We start from the raw sequence: 17,261 nt of genomic DNA, 5'->3' as shown, positions 1-17,261 counted from the left end.
AAAAATAGCCGGGCGTTGTGGCAGGTGCCTGTAGTCCCAGCTACTTGGGAGGCTGAGGCAAGAGAATCGCTTAAGCCCAGGAGTTGCAGGTTGCTGTGAGCTGTGTGAGGCCACGGCACTCTACCGAGGGCCATAAAGTGAGACTCTGTCTCTACAAAAAAAAAAAAAAGAAAGAAAAAAAAAGAAAATTGGTATAGAAAATTGGACATTTCTCAAACTAATATAGGCCATCTACAGCAAACCCACAGCCAATATCATATTGAATGGAGTTAAATTGAAATCAATTCCACTCAGATCAGGAACCAGACAAGGCTGCCCATTGTCTCCATTGCTTTTTAACATTGTAATGGAAGTTTTAGCCACTGCAATTAGGGAAGAAAAGGCGACTAAGGGTATCCATATAGGGTCACAAGAGATCAAACTTTTGCTCTTTGCAAATGATATGATTGTATATCTGGAAAACCCTAGAGATTCTACTACAAAACTGTTAGATGTGATCAAGGAATACAGCAGCGTCTCGGGTTACAAAATCAACATTCATAAATCGGTAGCCTTTATATAAACCAACAATAGTCAAGTTTAAAAAACAGTTAAGGACTCGATTCTATTCACAGTAGTGCCAAAGAAGATGAAATATTTGGGAGTTTATCTAACAAAAGATGTGAAAGATCTCTGTAAAGAGAACTATGAAACTCTAAGAAAAGAAATAGCTGAAAATGTTAAATGGAAAAACACACCATGTTCATGGCTGGGAAGAATCAACATTGTTAAAATGTCCATATTACCCAAAGCAATATATAAATTTAACGCAATCTCTATTAAAGCTCCACTGTTATACTTTAAAGATCTTGAAAATACAATACTTCATTTTATAAGGAATCAGAAAAAACCTCGAATAGCCAGGACATTACTCAGAAATAAAAACAAAGCAGGAGGAATTATGTTACCAGATCTCAAACTATACTACAAATTGATAGTGATCAAAACAGCATGGTACTGGCACAAAAACAGAGAAATAGATGTCTGGAACAGAATAGAGAACCAAGAGATGACTTCGGCTACTCACCATTATTTAATCTTTGACAAGCCAATTAAAAACATTCAGTGGGGAAAAGATTCCCTATTTAACAAATGGTGCTGGGTGAACTGGCTGGCAACCTGCAGAAGACTGAAACTGGACCCACACCTTTCACCATTAACTAAGATAGACTCTCACTGGATTAAAGATTTAAACTTAAGGCATGAAACTATAAAAATACTATAAGAGAGTGTAGGGAAAACCCTTGAAGAAATTGGTCTGTGCGAGTATTTTATGAGGAGGACCCCCCTGGACAATTGAAGCAGCTTGAAAAATACACTATTGGGACCTGATCAAACTAAAAAGCTTCTGCACAGCCAACAACACAGTAAGTAAAGCAAGCAAATAGCCCTTTGAATGGGAGAAGATATTTGCAGGTTACGTCTTCGACAAAGGTTTAATAACCAGAATCCACAGAGAACTCAAACATATAAGCATAAAAAGAACGAGTGATCCCATTGCAAGCTGGGCAAGGGATTTGAGGAGAAACTTCTCCAAAGAAGACAGGCGTGTGGCCTACAGACATGAAAAAACGCTCAGCATCTTTAATCATCAGAGAAATGCAAATCAAAACTACGTTTAGATATCATCTAACTCCACTAAGATTAGCCCATATCACAAAATCCCAAGACCAGAGATGTTGGCATGGATGTAGAGAAAAGGGAACACTTCTACACTGCTGGTGGGAATGCAAATTAATACATTCCTTTTGGAAAGATGTATGGAGAACACTTAGAGATCTAAAAATAGATCTGCCATTCAATCCTATAATTCCTCTACTAGGCATATACCCAGAAGACCAAAAATCACATTATAACAAAGATACTTGTACCAGAATGTTTATTGAAGCCCTATTCATAATTGCTAAATCATGGAAAAAACCCAAGTGCCCATTGATCCACAAATGGATTAATAAACTGTGGTGTATGTACACCATGGAATATTATGCAGCCTTAAAGAAAGATGGAGACTTTACCTCTTTCATGTTTATGTGGATGGAGCTGGAACATATTCTTCTTAGTAAAGTATCTCAAGAATGGAAGAAAAAGTATCCAATGTACTCAGCCCTACTATGAAACTAATTTATGGCTTTCATATGAAAGCTATAACCCAGTTACAACCTAAGAATAGGGGGAAGGGGGAAAGGGAGGGGAGGGAGGGGGGATGTGGGCAGAGGGAGGGGTATTGGTGGGATTACACCTGCGGTGCATCTTACAAGGGTATTAAATGTGGAATGTAAATGTCTTAGCATAATAACTAAGAAAATGCCAGGAAGGCTATGTTAACCAGAGATGAAAATGTGTCAAATGGTCTATGAAACTAGTGTATGGTGTCCCATGATCACATTAATGTACAGAGCTATGATTTAATAAAAAAAAGAAAGAAATATTAAGCAATAATAATAATAATGCAAAGAAAGTAACATTCACATTGTCAAATAAGAGTATGTCTATTACAGAAGGCTTTGACTCTGAGATTCAGTATGGAGTCATCAGTTAACTTCTTTTTTTAAGTCTCAAAAAATAGACAACTAATATTTATAAATAAAAGTAAAAGATAATTTCAAAAAACAGATCAAGCCAAATCTTATAGACAATAGAAAAAGAAGAAATACTTCAAAATCATTCTACTTGATCTGGATACACCTGATATTAAATTGGAGAGGATATATTATTATAAAGGGGAAATTACAAACATATTTCACTTATAAATGAGGATGGCATATCCCAAACAACATATTAACAAGTTGAATTAAAAATTAATATTTATGTAATATACTTTGGTCAAAATTAAATCTAATTTATGAGAGAATTAGTCACTATTTTCTTTTCTTGTTTTTTTTTTCTTCTTTTCCTTTCCCTCACCCACTCCCTCCTTCTCTGTTTGGTCTCCCCTGCCCCCAAGCCCCACTGTGTCATTAATTGTCATTAATTGTCCTCAGATCAAAATTGAATATGTAGGATTCATACTTCTCCATTCCTGTGATGCTTCACTAAGAATAATGTGTTCCACCTCCATCCAGGTTAGTACAAATGCTGCAAAATCTCCATTTTTTAAATAGCTGAATAATATTCCATGGTATACATATACCACAGCTTATCAATCCATTCCTGGGTTGAAGGACATTTAGATTGTTTCCACATTTTAACAATTGTAAATTGGGCTGTGATAAACAACCTAGTACAAGGTTGTTTTTTTTTTTTCTGGATAGATGCCCAGTAATGGGATCGCAGAATGAAACAGCATGTCTAGATTGGGTTCTTTGAGGTTCCTCTGTACTTCCTTCCAAAATGGTCGTATTAGTTCGTAGTCTCATCAGCAGTGTAAGTGTTCCTTTCTCTCCACATCCGCACCAGCATCTGCAGTTTTGAGATTTTGTGATATAGGCCATTCTCGCTGGGGTTAGATGATATCTCAGGGTGGTTTTAATTTGCATTTCTATAATAATTAGGGATGATGAGCATTTTTTCAAATGTTTGCTGGCCATTCGTCTGTCATCTTTAGAGAAGATTCTATCATCTCTCTTCCCCATTGATGTATAGGATTGTTGGTTTTTTTCTTGTGGATTAACTGCAGTTCTGTATAGATCCTGGTTATTACGCGTTTGTCTGATTCAAAATATGCAAATATCCTTTCCCATTGGGTAGGTTGTGTATTTGTTTTGGTTGTTATCTCCTTGGCTGTACAGAAGCTTTTCAGTTTAATTAAATCGCATGTATTTATTATTGCTGTTGTTGCTATTGCCATGGCAGTTTTCCTCATAAAGTCTTTCCCCAGACCGGTATCTTCCAGTGTTCTTCCTATGAGGATTTTCTTTGAGGATTTTTATTGTTTCATGCCTTAAATTTAAGTCCTTTATCCATCTTGAATAAATTTTTGTGAGTGGTGAAAGGTGTGGGTCCAGTTTCAGTCTTTTACATGTGGATATCCAGTTCTCCCAGCACCATTTATTGAATAGGGAGTCTTTCCCTCAATGGATGCTCTTGTTTGGTTTATCAAAGATTAGGTGGCTGTAAGTTGCTGGTTTCATTTCCTGGTTTTCATTTCCAAATTCCAAATGTCTATGTCTCTATTTTTGTGCCAGTACCATGCTGTCTTGACAACTATGGCCTTGTAATATACGCTGAAATCTGGTATGGTGATACCCCAGCTTTGTTTTTATTACTAAGAACTGCCTTAACTATGCGGGGTTTTTTCTGGTTCCATACAAAATGCAGAATCATTTTTCCCAAGACTTGAAAGTAGGATGTTGGTATTTTAATAGGGATGGCATTGAATTGGTAAATTTCTCTGGCAAGTACAGACATTTTAACAGTATCGATTCTTCCCAGCCATGAGCATGTTCTTCCATTTGTCAATGTCCTCTGCTATTCCCTTTTTAGGGTTTCATAATTTTCTTTATAGAGGTCTTTCACCTCTTTTGTTAGGTATATTCCTAAGTATTTCATTTTTTGGGGGGCTAAGATGAAGGGATTGAGTCCTTAATTAACCTCTCATCTTGGCTGTTGTTCGTGTATACAAAGGCAACTGACTTGCAGACATTGATTTTATATCCTGAGACATTACAGTATTTTTTGATGATTTCCAAGGTACTGTGGGGCACTGTGTCTGACTCAGCTGGCAAAGAGCTGTTGACCTCAAGGGAATCACCCAACCCAGCACCCCCAGAGGTTGGGTGTCTTCAAGGTTGGGTCACAGTACCCTATTATACACCTATATTACTCCTGTTTCTTTCTTTCAGGGCCTTTCTTCTTTTTGTCAATACTTCCTTTTACTCACTCTCTCTTCTCTCTCTTTTTTCTTTCTTTTAAAAATCTTTTTTCCCTTCTTGCTCTTCAATTTTCTCATCTTTCTGGTCCCGTACTAAAAGAACTCATTAAAACTTTACAGCGGCACAGTAACTTAAAGAGCAAGAAGAAGTGAAAGGATAATTAGGGCAAGGAAACAGATATAAGAAAGCACTCATGGGGGCGGCGCCTGTGGCTCAGTCGGTAAGGCACCGGCCCCATATACCGAGGGTGGCGGGTTTAAACCCGGCCCCGGCCAAACTGCAACCAAAAAATAGCCAGGCGTTGTGGCGGGCGCCTGTAGTCCCAGCTGCTTGGGAGGCTGAGGCAGAAGAATCACTTAAGCCCAGGAGTTGGAGGTTGCTGTGAGCTGTGTGAGGCCACGGCACTCTACAGAAGGCCATAAAGTGAGACTCTGTCTCTACAAAAAAAAAAAAAGAAAGCACTCATGAAGAAGAATCAGCAGAAAAATCCTGTTAACGTGAAATACCAGTCTTGAGTAATCCCTTCTAGGAATTGAGAGGTAGCTATAGCAGAGGATTCCTCCTATAAAGAAATGTTAGAAATGACAGAAGGGGAATTTAAAATACAGATGATGAAAACAATGAAGGAAATTGCTGAGAAAGTAGAAAACAATCAAAAAACAATGAAGGAAATTGCTGAGAAAGTGGAAAATAACCAAAAGGAAATCCAAAAACAGAATCAAATAAGAGATGAACGATGCAAAAAGTATAGAAAGGATATAGCAGAGCTGAAGGAACTGAAGCAGTCAATTAGGGAACTTAAGGATGCAACAGAATGTATCAACAACAGATTAGATAATGCAGAAGAAAGAATTTTAGAGGTAGAGGATAAAGCTCTGGAGATAACTCAGATAGTTAAAGAGGCAGAAGAAGAGAGAGAAAGCAGAATGTTCACTGTCAGAATTATGGGACTCTATGAAGCTTTCAAACATATGAGTATAGGTATCCCAGAAGGGGAAGAAGAATGCCCCAGAGGAATGGAAGCCATTCTAGAGATTATAAATGAAAATTTTCCAAATATCACCAAAGATTCTGACATACTCCTTTCAGAGGGATATCTGTTCTCTGGTCGCCTCAATTCAAATAGGGCCTCTCCAAGGCACATTGTGATGAATCTACTGAAAGTCAAGACAAAAGTAAAGATTTTGCAAGCTGCCAGGAGTAAGCGCCAAATAACATACAGGGGCAAATCCATCAGGATGACCGCAGACTTCTCTAATGAAACTTTTTAAGCCAGAAGACAATGGTCATCTTTTTTTAATCTACTTAAACAGAACAATTTCCAGCCCAGAATTCTATATCCTGCTAAGCTAAGCTTTAAAATTGATGGGAGAAATCAAATCTTTTATTGATATGCAAACATTGAGGAAATCTGCCACAACAAGACCAGCCTTACAGGAAATATTTCAACCTGTTCTCCACAATGACCATCAAAATGGACCTTCGGCAAAGTAAGCACCCGGAAATTAAAGGACAGAACCTAGTTTCCACAATGATGCAAAAGACAAAATTAAGCAATGGACTTTCACAAAACAAGATGGAAAGAACGCTATCACACTTATCAATTATCTCAATAAATGTCAATGGCTTGAATTCCCCACTGAAGAGGCAGAGATTGGCTGATTGGATTAAACAACACAAGCTATCTATTTGCTCTCTGCAGGAAACACACCTCACGTCAAAAGACAAATTAAAACTCAGAGTGAAGGGTTGGAAGTCAATTTTTCTGGCAAACGGAATTCAGAAGAAAAGAGGGGTTGAAATCTTATTTTCAGATGCATGTGGATTTAAAGCAACTAAAGTCAAAAAGGACAATGATAGTCACTTCATATTGGTCAAGGGAAAAATACAACGAGAAGACATTTTAATTATAAATATTTATGCACCCAATTTAAATGCTTCCAGATTCTTGAAATAGACCTTGCTTAGTCTGAGCAATATGATATCCTATAACACCATAATAACAGGGGACTTCAACACCCCTCTCTCAGAGCTGGACAGATCCTCTAAACAGAAATTAAACAAATATATTAGAGATTTAAATGAGACCCTAGAACAACTGTGCTTGATAGACGTATATAGAACACTCCATCCGAAAGATAAAGAATGTACATTCTTCTCATCATCCCATGGAACATTCTCCAAAATTGATCATACCCTAGGATACAAAACAAACCTCAACAGAATCAAAAAAATTGAAATCCTACCTTGCATCTTCTAAGACCACAAGGCACTAAAAGTGGAACTCGGCTCCAACAAAAATGCTCAACCTCACACAAAGGCATGGAAGTTAAACAACCTAATGCTGAATGACAGTTGGGTGCAGAAAGAAATAAAAAAGGAAATCATTAATTTCCCTGAGCATAACAACAATGAAGACACAAGTTACCAAAACCTATGGGTACAGCAAAAGTAGTCCTGAGAGGAAATTTTATCACTTTAGAAGCCTACATTTGAAAAACAGAAAGAGAGCATATCAACAAACTCACAAGCCATCTGATAGAACTGGAAAAAGAAGAACAATCTAAGCCTAAACCGAGCAGAAGAAAAGAAATATCCAAAATTAAATCAGAGGGCGGCACCTGTGGCTCAGTCGGTAAGGCGCCGGCCCCATATACCGAGGGTGGCGGGTTCAAACCCAGCCCCGGCCAAACTGCAACAGAAAAATAGCCGGGCATTGTGGCGGGCGCCTGTAGTCCCAGCTTCTCGGGAGACTGAGGCAAGAGAATTGCTTAAGCCCAGAAGTTGGAGGTTGCTGTGAGCTGTGTGATGCCATGGCACTCTACCCTCTGTCTCTACAAAAAAAAAAAAAAAAAAAAAAATAGACTTGCCATTCAAAATTAAATCAGAGATCAATGAAATTGAAAACAAAAGAATCATTCAGAAAATTAATGAAACAAGGAGTTGGTTTTTTGAAAAAATAAATAAAATAAACATTTGGCCAGACTAACTAGAAATAAAAAGTAAAATCTCTAGTTAACCTCAGTCAGAAATGATAAAAGGGAAATAACAACTGATGCCACAGAGATACAAGAGATCATCTCTGAATACTACCAGAAACTTTTGCCCAGAAGTTTGACAATGTGAAGGAAATCGATCAATATTTGGAATTGCACCCTCTCTCTAGACTTACCCCAGATGAAACAGATCTCCTGAACAGACCAATTTCAAGAACTGAGATTAAAGAAATGATAAAAAAGCTTCCAACAAAAAAATGCCCTGGTCCAGATGGCTTCACACCAGAATTCTATCAAACCTTCAAGGAAGAGCTTATTCCTGTACTGCAGAAATTATTCCAAAAAATTGAGGAGGAAGGAATCTTCCCCAACACATTCTAAGAAGCAAACATCACCCTGATACCAAACCAGGAAAAGACCCAACTAAAAAGGAGAATTTCAGACCAATCTCACTCATGAATATAGATGCAAAAATTCTCATCAAAATCGTAGCCAATAGACTACAGCTTATCATCAAAAAAGTCATACATCATGGTCAAGTAGGTTTCATCCCTGGGATGCAAGGCTGGTTTAATATACACAAGTCTATAAACGTTATTCACCATATCAACAGTAGCAAAACCAAAGACTATAAGATTCTCTCAATAGATGCAGAAAAAGCATTCGATAAAATCCAGCATCCTTTTCTAATTAGAACACTGAAGAGTATAGGCATAGGTGGCATATTTCTGAAACTGATTGAAGCTATCTATGACAAACCCACAGCTAATATTTTACTGAATGGAGTAAAACTGAAAGCTTTTCCTCTTAGAACTGGAACCAGAGAAGGTTGTCCTCTGTCACCTTTACTATTCAACATAGTGCTGGAAGTTCTAGCCAATACAATTAGACAAGACAAGGAAATAAAGGGCATCCAAATGGGAGCAGAGGAGGTCAAACTCTCCCTTTTTGCTGAGGACATGATCTTATACTTAGGCAACCCTACAGACTCAACTACAAGACTCTTGGATGCCCTTCATCTTTTTTCCACCTCTTTTCTCCTTTCTCCTTTTTAGGAGACTCCTTGTGTGTCCCACATAGGGGCTGGCTCTGTGTGCTCCACCGCACTATTTGTTCATCACACTCGGGGGCAAGCTCCTCAGGCTCATCTTTCTCCTCCACTGTGCTAATTGTCACAGATGCCAACCAAATGCCTATTTACAGTTAAAATCAGTGAATTCCACCATAACAAGTCTTGTGCACCAACCACTATGATAGTTGTAGCAAGGATTTAATGTGTAAGTTACAAAGATGGAAAGTAATACCAAACATTTATCAAAACCTTAGTTTGATAAGGTTCTAAGTTCAAAGAAATGTCTAATACTCCGGGGGCATCAGAGAGTCTGTCCCATAGCCTGGCAGGGCAGACTCTGGCGCCTGTAATCCTAGCACTCTGGGAGGCAGAGGCAGGAGGACTCCCTGAGCTTAGGAGTTTGAGATCAGCCTGAGTAAAAGTGAGACCCTGAATCTACTAAAAGTAGAAAAATTAGCCAAGGTTGCAGGAGGCACCTGTATTGCCAACTTCTCAAGAAGCTGAGATAGTAGGATCTCTTGAACCTATAAGCTTGAGATTGCTGTGAGTTGGACTGATACCACAGCACTCCAGCCTGGGCAACAGAATGAGACTCTGTGTCCATAAAAAAAAAAAATCTCTAGGAATGTGCCTATAATATTAGGGAAAAAACCACAGGGAAATCTCAACTATCAACACTGCATAACTGCTCATCTCTTATACCATTTACATGATTGAGGTCTGATCAGTAATGATCTAAGTTTTTCTTTAGTAGATGCAAAGTAAAGCCCTCAAACAGAACTACTGTGAACAGCAATCCTGCTAGGCTATGGGACAGACTCTGTGATGCCCCCAGTGTATTCCAGGGCTGTGATAAAAGGTAAAGTTTTGAAGGAGCCCAGAAGAACAAGAAAACTAGGAAGGGGTTTGTCACAGGAGCCAGAACCACAGTCAGGCAGAGGGAAAATGAAAACAGAGTGTTATACATATTTATCAACATGTAGGTGATTGACCTTGGTGAGGGGTAATTTTAGCTGTGCAAAATGGACAGAGTCAAGGTTAAATTTGATTTGCAAAGCACCTGAGAGGTGAGAAAGTAAGGATCAATTGTAGCCCATATTTTTTTTTTTTTTTGTCTGAGACAGGGTCTCACTCTTTTTGCCCAGGCTAAAGTACTGCAGCATCATCTTAGCTCACCTCCAGCACCTGGGCTCAAGCAATCTTCCTGTCTCAGACTCCCAAGCAGCTGGGAATATAGGTACATGTTACTATGCCCAGCTTATTTTTTAAGTAGAGACAGGGTCTTCTATGTTACTTAGGCTGCCCACCTTTTCAGAGTTTTAACATTTAATAAAGCTCACAGAAATTCAGTTTGGAGTTACATGAGGTAAGACCTGATAGTAGGTAAGAGAAGATGCATTTAAGTAATGTCTTAATTGGGTATATGTACCAATTACATAGACAATATGATTCTCATCACATTAATGCTAACATGAGAAGGAAATACTATATAATAGAATATGGAGAAAAAAGAAATGACATGGAGAGTTGTCCATGTTGCTTTGCTAAATGGAAGGAAAAGGTTATAAGACAGTAACAAAAATAAAGTCTCATTTAAAAAATATAGGTATCAATTTATCATGTATCTATTTGTAAAAATCCTTAGGAAGATAATATGCTAACAGTAATGTCTAAGTAGTAGAATGGGTGATTTTCACTTTTGTCTCTATAAATTTTTACCTGAATTAAAAATATGGTGCCATTATTTCCACTTTGAAAAAAAAAAAAGAGAGAAGGAGGTATGGAATAGAGAAGCAAAATAGATACAAGTAAAATAATGAAACATATCAAACAAATGTTGGGAGAAAGAAAATAAACATTTTTTTTCTCTTTAAGCCTACTCTTAAAATATGAATTTATGACCATACATGTCACAACCACTCTTCTGGAACTGAAATAAAATCAGAACTGTTACAAGCTGTTGGATCCCACGGGTCATCCAGAACAGTGCTACCCTGTGTGTAGTTTGGAAACCTCTGCTGGCAACAAACAGCCACTTATACTCAATGAGATGAATGTAGGGCAACCACTTACAAACTTTTAGTGATGTGACATTGCCAACATCCAAGTGCATTATCATTTTTCTAGTAACATCAGTGACAGGGAAAAAATCACCACAGATAGTTTGAGAAATAATGATCTAAAACATTCTCATTTACAGCTAACAAGAATGATGTCCAGAAAGTTCAATGTCCACTCCAGATCACAAAGATGATCAATGACCAAGTCAGGAAAAAGTCCAGGGTTCTGTCAACTACACACTGTGTTTTTATTCCATAAGAATTGGGGTTTGTCCAATGGAACAAGAAAGTTACTTGTCACCTATAACAAGATTGGCTCTAACTTCAAATTCAAGAGAAAACAGAATTTAAAACATTTCTTAATGGCTTCAGCTCCCAAGAACCCATGAGCATGGCCTTAACTTCCTGCCCTTACACCTCTGCCCAGATTTTTTTCTTTGCACATCAAACTCCAAGGTCTAATCATACCTACTCCAAATAGGAGCTCTCCCAGAACTACTTCTGAGTTCCTCATCTGGAGCTGAGCCCCACATCGGTTCCACAGCTCTGATGTTGTCCTCAGATGCCACACATCTCTGTGCTGGTGACAGACTAACTCGAGTTTTTCTTATCCTTCTACTGTGCTAGAATACCTTCAGCACCAAAGAGAACTCTTCCGCCTCACTGTATCCTCCATAATGCATGGATTTTAATAAATGCTGAGCAAACGAACCAAGAAACTAACACAAGGCAATCCATAAAAGCACTTGAAATCAATGACCTTGAAAAAAAAGCTATTGGTAATCTTACCACAGAAATGTAATCAATGTGTAAATCACCACAAATTTGATACCAAGTATATATTCTATTTTGTATTTTTTTAATTTTTCCCTTTTATTAATCTATTTTGTATTTTTGTTGAATTTTGTCAGTATAATAATGCATTACATGTGCAAGACATTCTTGCAGACTTTATTATATATATGAACTTTAAAAAATTTGCATTTTTCACTATAGCCTATTTTAAAGCTATGCCTTTATGAGACCTGAATGCTAAATGTCTTTCAAGAAATATAATCAAAAGGGTTTCCATTCAATTCGACTGCATACTTATTTTAATTGTTTTTTTGTTGTTTTAACTGGAAATTTGAGTACATATACCAATTATATATTATATTAACTTTGAATGTCACATTCTTGAAATTCTTGAAATTGCTTCCTGATTTCTTTTGGGGAAAAATAGCAAATACTGGAATGGTATTTCTCTATTTGATATTTTGAACATTTAGAAATTTGATTTTAACAACTGAATTAATTTATTTTTGTTTGTAGACTAGCAATTTCAACTTTCTGTATTCTGTGTATTATTCCTCTATTTTCTTTTTCTTCTCAATAGTTTACTTTTGTTCTCTACCCTCTTTGGTATTTTGGCTGATAATTTTCTCTTTCTTCTTATTTAAAATATTCATTCCTTAAGTTCTGCTCTTCCCATTTTTCTCTTATCTAGACATACTGAGAGCACAGGTAGTGAGAATAAGATGGAATCAGTTAGGCTAGGGCCGACATGACATAGCTGGTCTGGTTGGTTTAGGTCCTAAGTGACCTTTACCTCATATCTCCTATTCTTTTTGTTTTATAAACTCAGCTTTAACCTAAAAGTACACATCTTGAGTAGTTTAGGGGCAACTGATTTAGGAGATTAATTTTTGAATTAGAAGTGTTGTTTTGGGTCCTGGTCATAACAATTATTGTTTATTATGTGTCACAGGTTATGGTGATCACTATTGTTTTTTTTTTTTTTTTGCAGTTTCCGGCTGGGGCTGGGTTTGAACCCGCCACCTCCAGCAAATGGGGCCGGCGCCCTACTTCTTTGAGCCACAGGCGCCACCGGAGTGATCACTATTGTTTAAGGTAAGTGTTAATTACTTTGTTTAAGATAAAGGTTAGTATGGTTCTTGCTTTTAACTTTTATGTATAAAACTGTGATTTTGGAAATGGAAAACAGAACAGTCTTCTGTCTGGAGAACTCTCACTGTTCTCCAGATTGTTGGCCTTCTGACAAAGTTTGGTGGACCTATCCCTGGCTGACACTCACAAACGATTGGACCCTCGTCTGTTAACAATACAGTCTAGCTTTAAGAGGCTTCCTTGTTTGTTTGCTAATGTTTTTCATCTTCAGTGAAGTGGAAAAGCACAAACATCTTTTAAAAAGCAGCATGCTTAGGGGCTCACAGTTTTCAGGGGCTGGTTCATACCACTGCAGGGTTCACAGTGCTCAGGAGTGTGTCTCATTTGGCCAGGAACTGTATGCCTGGAATTGCTTCCTGCTGGACTAATGAATACAGAAGGTGCAAAGTTTTCTTGGAATGTGGACTGCTCCCCCACCCCCCAAGCATAAAGAAAAGAACAGTCTTCCTTTCTACAATAGCTCAAAAAAAAAAAAAAAAGAGCTCATTTCTATATCTCAAAAATCAGTTTATAAGGTGGGTGCAGTAGCTTACACCTGTAATCCTAGCACTCTGGAGAGTTGAGGCAGGTGGATTACTTGAGCTCAGGAGTTCAAGACCAGCCTGAGCACCAGTGAGACCCCATCTCTCCTAAAAATAGAAAAACGAGCTGGGTGTTGTGGCAGATGCCTGTAATTCCAGCTATTTGGAAGACTGAGGCAAGAGGATCCTTAAGCCCAGGAGTTAGAGGTTGCTGTGAGCTATGATTCCACAGTTCTCTAGCATAGGGCAACAAAGCAAGACTCTGTCTCAAAAACTAAATAAATATAAATAAAAAGTAAAAGGGGTCAATGCTGGAAATCTAATAAATCTTAAGGCAAGAGGAGAATTATGTATGATCCATGTTTGCAACAGGTTTGGGTTCACTGTTTAGTATAACTAACTTAAACTACTGATGCTTAAACTTGTGAGTGTGAAGAATTTGACTCTTTACCATAACTTATATAATGAAATAAGTTCCAAAGAATATTCTTGGTTTGAAATTCATAGTACCAAAAAATGCATATACATTTTAATAAAGAAAAAAACTATATTAAAATTATATTACTTAATATATCCTGATAACAAAAGATGAATACAAGTCACATAGAGTGCCTCTTATAATTGTACAAGCCAAATGTGATTTGAGTATTACAAATTCAGTAACAGTTTTTTCCTTTCTTAAAATGTACTCTCTGTATATACTTCTTTTCAATTCTTAATAGTGAAACACATTTAATAGTGATTATGATGAAAATTATAATCATTCAAACTTCAATTTATACCAGTTTATATTTTACAAAGTTTTCACACACATTACCTAAGTACAGGGCATAAATTGGTCATTACAGTAGATTTTAACTATATATGCTAGCATGGCATTTTAATCTCAACTTGATATTTTACAGAACTTTTAAAGTAAAAAAAAAAATCTATCTTTTCTCAGATGCTTTTACAACTGATACTCTTAAGAGAATAATCAGATAACCATATTTTGAAAGCATGTATGGAATTTAGATTTTCTCTATAATTTTTTCTTTTCCAAGACAATTAAATTATTGAAAAAGTACTTTGTCACTATATTTTCACCATGTAATAAGAAAAAAGAAACAATTTAGTTCTTTTTAAACTCGAAATACTTTCATGTACAATTGTTAATATTATTCACCATGTTATAGGGGTCCTCAAACTTTTTAAACAGGGAGCCAGGTCACTGTCCCTCAGACTGTTGGCGTGCAGGACTATAGTTTAAAAAAAACTATGAACAAATTCCTATGTACACTGCACATATCTTATTTTGAAGTAAAAAAACAAAACAGGAACAAATACAATCACACTGCCTCATGTGGCCTGTGGGCTGTAGTTTGAGGACCCCTGTTGTAGGCTAGCCTCTCGTGGACCACCGGAATCTCCAATTAATATTTAAGTCTTCAAATTAACTTATAAGTTATTTCATGTTGTGGGAAATTATAATTATTTGTCTGTTAGTAGCTATCTATAATAAAGTATATACAGAATCTATTGTACTTCCTCCTATAAGGAACCCACTTTTATTAGAATACTTTCCTAAAACTAGAATTTTAGTTATTCCTCTCATTATGCCAGAGCAGATAAAACTTTCAACTCTGTTTTCAGACAGAAGATCCTAACATCACATGATTGAGCCAAAGAAGGCTGACATAACACACAGGGGTGGTGCCACCCATATACCAAAGGTGGCAGGTTCGAACACAACCCCGGCCAAACTGCAACAACAACAAAAATATACCTGGGTGTTGTGGCAGGCTCCTGTAGTCCCAGCTCTTGCCTCGGGATGCTGAGGCAAGAGAATCACCCAAGCCCAAGAGCTGGAGGCTGCTGTGAGCTGTGATGCCACAGCACTCAACTGAGGGCGACAAAGTGAGACTCTGTCTCTAAAACAAACAAACAAACAAACAAAAAAAAACCCAGGAATTTTCAGCCCATATGAGATACCTGTTCTCTTATTTCTTTCATCTTTTCCAACCTCTTGAGTTTTGTGGCATATTCTTGAACTTCTTTTAATCCAATATCTGTGCAGAGACGAACCAAGAAACGCAAACCTAAAATTGTGAAAAATATATTTAAGAAAGACGATATTCATAGTGTAAAAGTGCAACAAATCAATGAGCTCAGTCTTTTAAGATACTGGAACAAATGATGCTGACAAATACTGTTTCTCTTATGAAAAATAATTATACTTTGCAATCTCTGGACCTGGGTGAACTGACTTCCTTAGAAGGGGATTTAAAGGAACTCTCTCTACATGCCTGTCCTTATGCTGCCAGACCCTAGAAGGAACATGGCACAGGACATGCTGGGACAGAACAGAAGAGGCAGATGCAACATTTATTAATGTTCTAAGATAGTTTCATAAATACAAACAAATAGTTATAAGGGAGACTAGGCTAAAAAATGTAAACAGTCTGTTAATAATAATACTAAATGTTTTTTTTTTATTTTTTTATTATTTCTTTTTTTTTTGTGATTTTTTTTTGGCCGGGGCTGGGTTTGAACCCGCCACCTCCAGCATATGGGACCGGTGCCCTACTCCTTGAGCCACAGGCGCCGCCCAATAATAAATGTTTTTACTGTCAGAAAATTCATGTTAGTAACTATTATTCACACGATATGCAAAACACTGGGAATGTACAAAAGATGTTTATACTCCCAGCAAAAGCTCACAGGAAGTCTCACTGCTTTATTTTCCTTAAGAGTAGAATGCTGCTCATGCAATAGGGAAGGTTGGTATTATTATATTTTCCTACCATCATCAGGATTCAAATGATACTTTTTCACACTTCTTACCATGATTATCACCTAAAGTAGGCTTTATAATTTAAATATTTAAACTTAACTCCACATTATATTAATTTCTACTCTGTCTACTTGTTCTGATATAAAAACATTTCCCGTTTTGAGTGCTAAGATTTAATTCAATTTTCCAGTGAACTTCCTAATTAAGTTTTTAAGTCAACTTTTTGTTTCTCCAAGAAGAGGAGATAATATTTTCCAAGCCCTTATATATCTAAGAATTTCTCTCTGTTGTTTTTACATGCAGAAGTAAAGAGATTCTTGAAACTCGGTAGAGACACTGCTTGATGCCTTTGGTATGCAGCGGTCAGCGTTAAGTACTGCTGATAACCATCCAATCTTTCTTCCTTTGTAGATAACAGATTTTTTTTCTATTCTAGAATACTATATTTTAGATTTTTTATTTTAGTGCAAGTATTGTGGTTTATTCCTTAGCAACATCTATAATTCTTAGTTGTATATCTCTCTTGACTTCTTTATCGAACCCTCTTCTTCAATTGTTCTTTTCTCTGAATTCTAGAAGAACTGATCAGTTTTCCAATTACTCATTTTATTTTTTGCTCTTTTAGTGTCTTCAGGTAGATTTTAATTCTGCTACACATTTTTAGTTTCCCTATAAATCATCCTATTATCATCCTCCCCTTACTTTGTATTAACATGTTATCTTTTCATCTCAGCTTGTGGCTTTCTGCCTTTAAGGTAGAGATCATCATATGTTCTCTGAATCTTACCAAAGGGGCCAAACATTTCTATACGTTTTCTTTTGGTTCCTGTCATAATTTTTTTGAACTCTTCTACATATTTCTCTGGGTCATAAAAAAAATTTGTATTTCCTTTTTTTTTTTTTTGTGAGACAGAGTCTTACTATGTTGCCCTCAGTAGAGTGCCGTGCTATCACAGCTCACAGCAACCTTAAACTTCTGGACTTAAGTGATTCTCTTGCCTCAGACCTTCCAAGAAACTGGGACTACAGGCACTCTCCACAC

The 17,261-nt window shown here is 37.0% G+C and overlaps 1 protein-coding gene across 8 annotated transcripts in view; it reads right to left on the bottom strand.

Annotated features, from left to right (window-relative positions):
- The window catches only part of IFT88 (intraflagellar transport 88), a 164,591-nt gene that overhangs the window by 35,566 nt on the left and 111,764 nt on the right, over positions 1-17,261 (bottom strand). For 7 of the 8 annotated variants that reach the window (XR_008374646.1, XM_053563849.1, XM_053563851.1 and 4 more), the window contains one exon: positions 15,418-15,524. Coding sequence is in view for 6 of the 8 variants with exons in the window: in XM_053563849.1 (XP_053419824.1) it covers positions 15,418-15,524 (107 nt within the window). In the remaining 2 variants the exon portion in view is untranslated. Of the gene's footprint in view, positions 1-15,417; positions 15,525-17,261 lie in introns of those variants that run through there. The other variant, XR_008374647.1, reaches the window with a different exon arrangement.

This window comes from Nycticebus coucang, chromosome 15, assembly GCF_027406575.1.
Source record: "Nycticebus coucang isolate mNycCou1 chromosome 15, mNycCou1.pri, whole genome shotgun sequence".
NCBI classification, from domain to species: Eukaryota; Metazoa; Chordata; class Mammalia; order Primates; family Lorisidae; genus Nycticebus; species Nycticebus coucang.
This window is presented reverse-complemented; position numbering and strand designations above follow the sequence as displayed.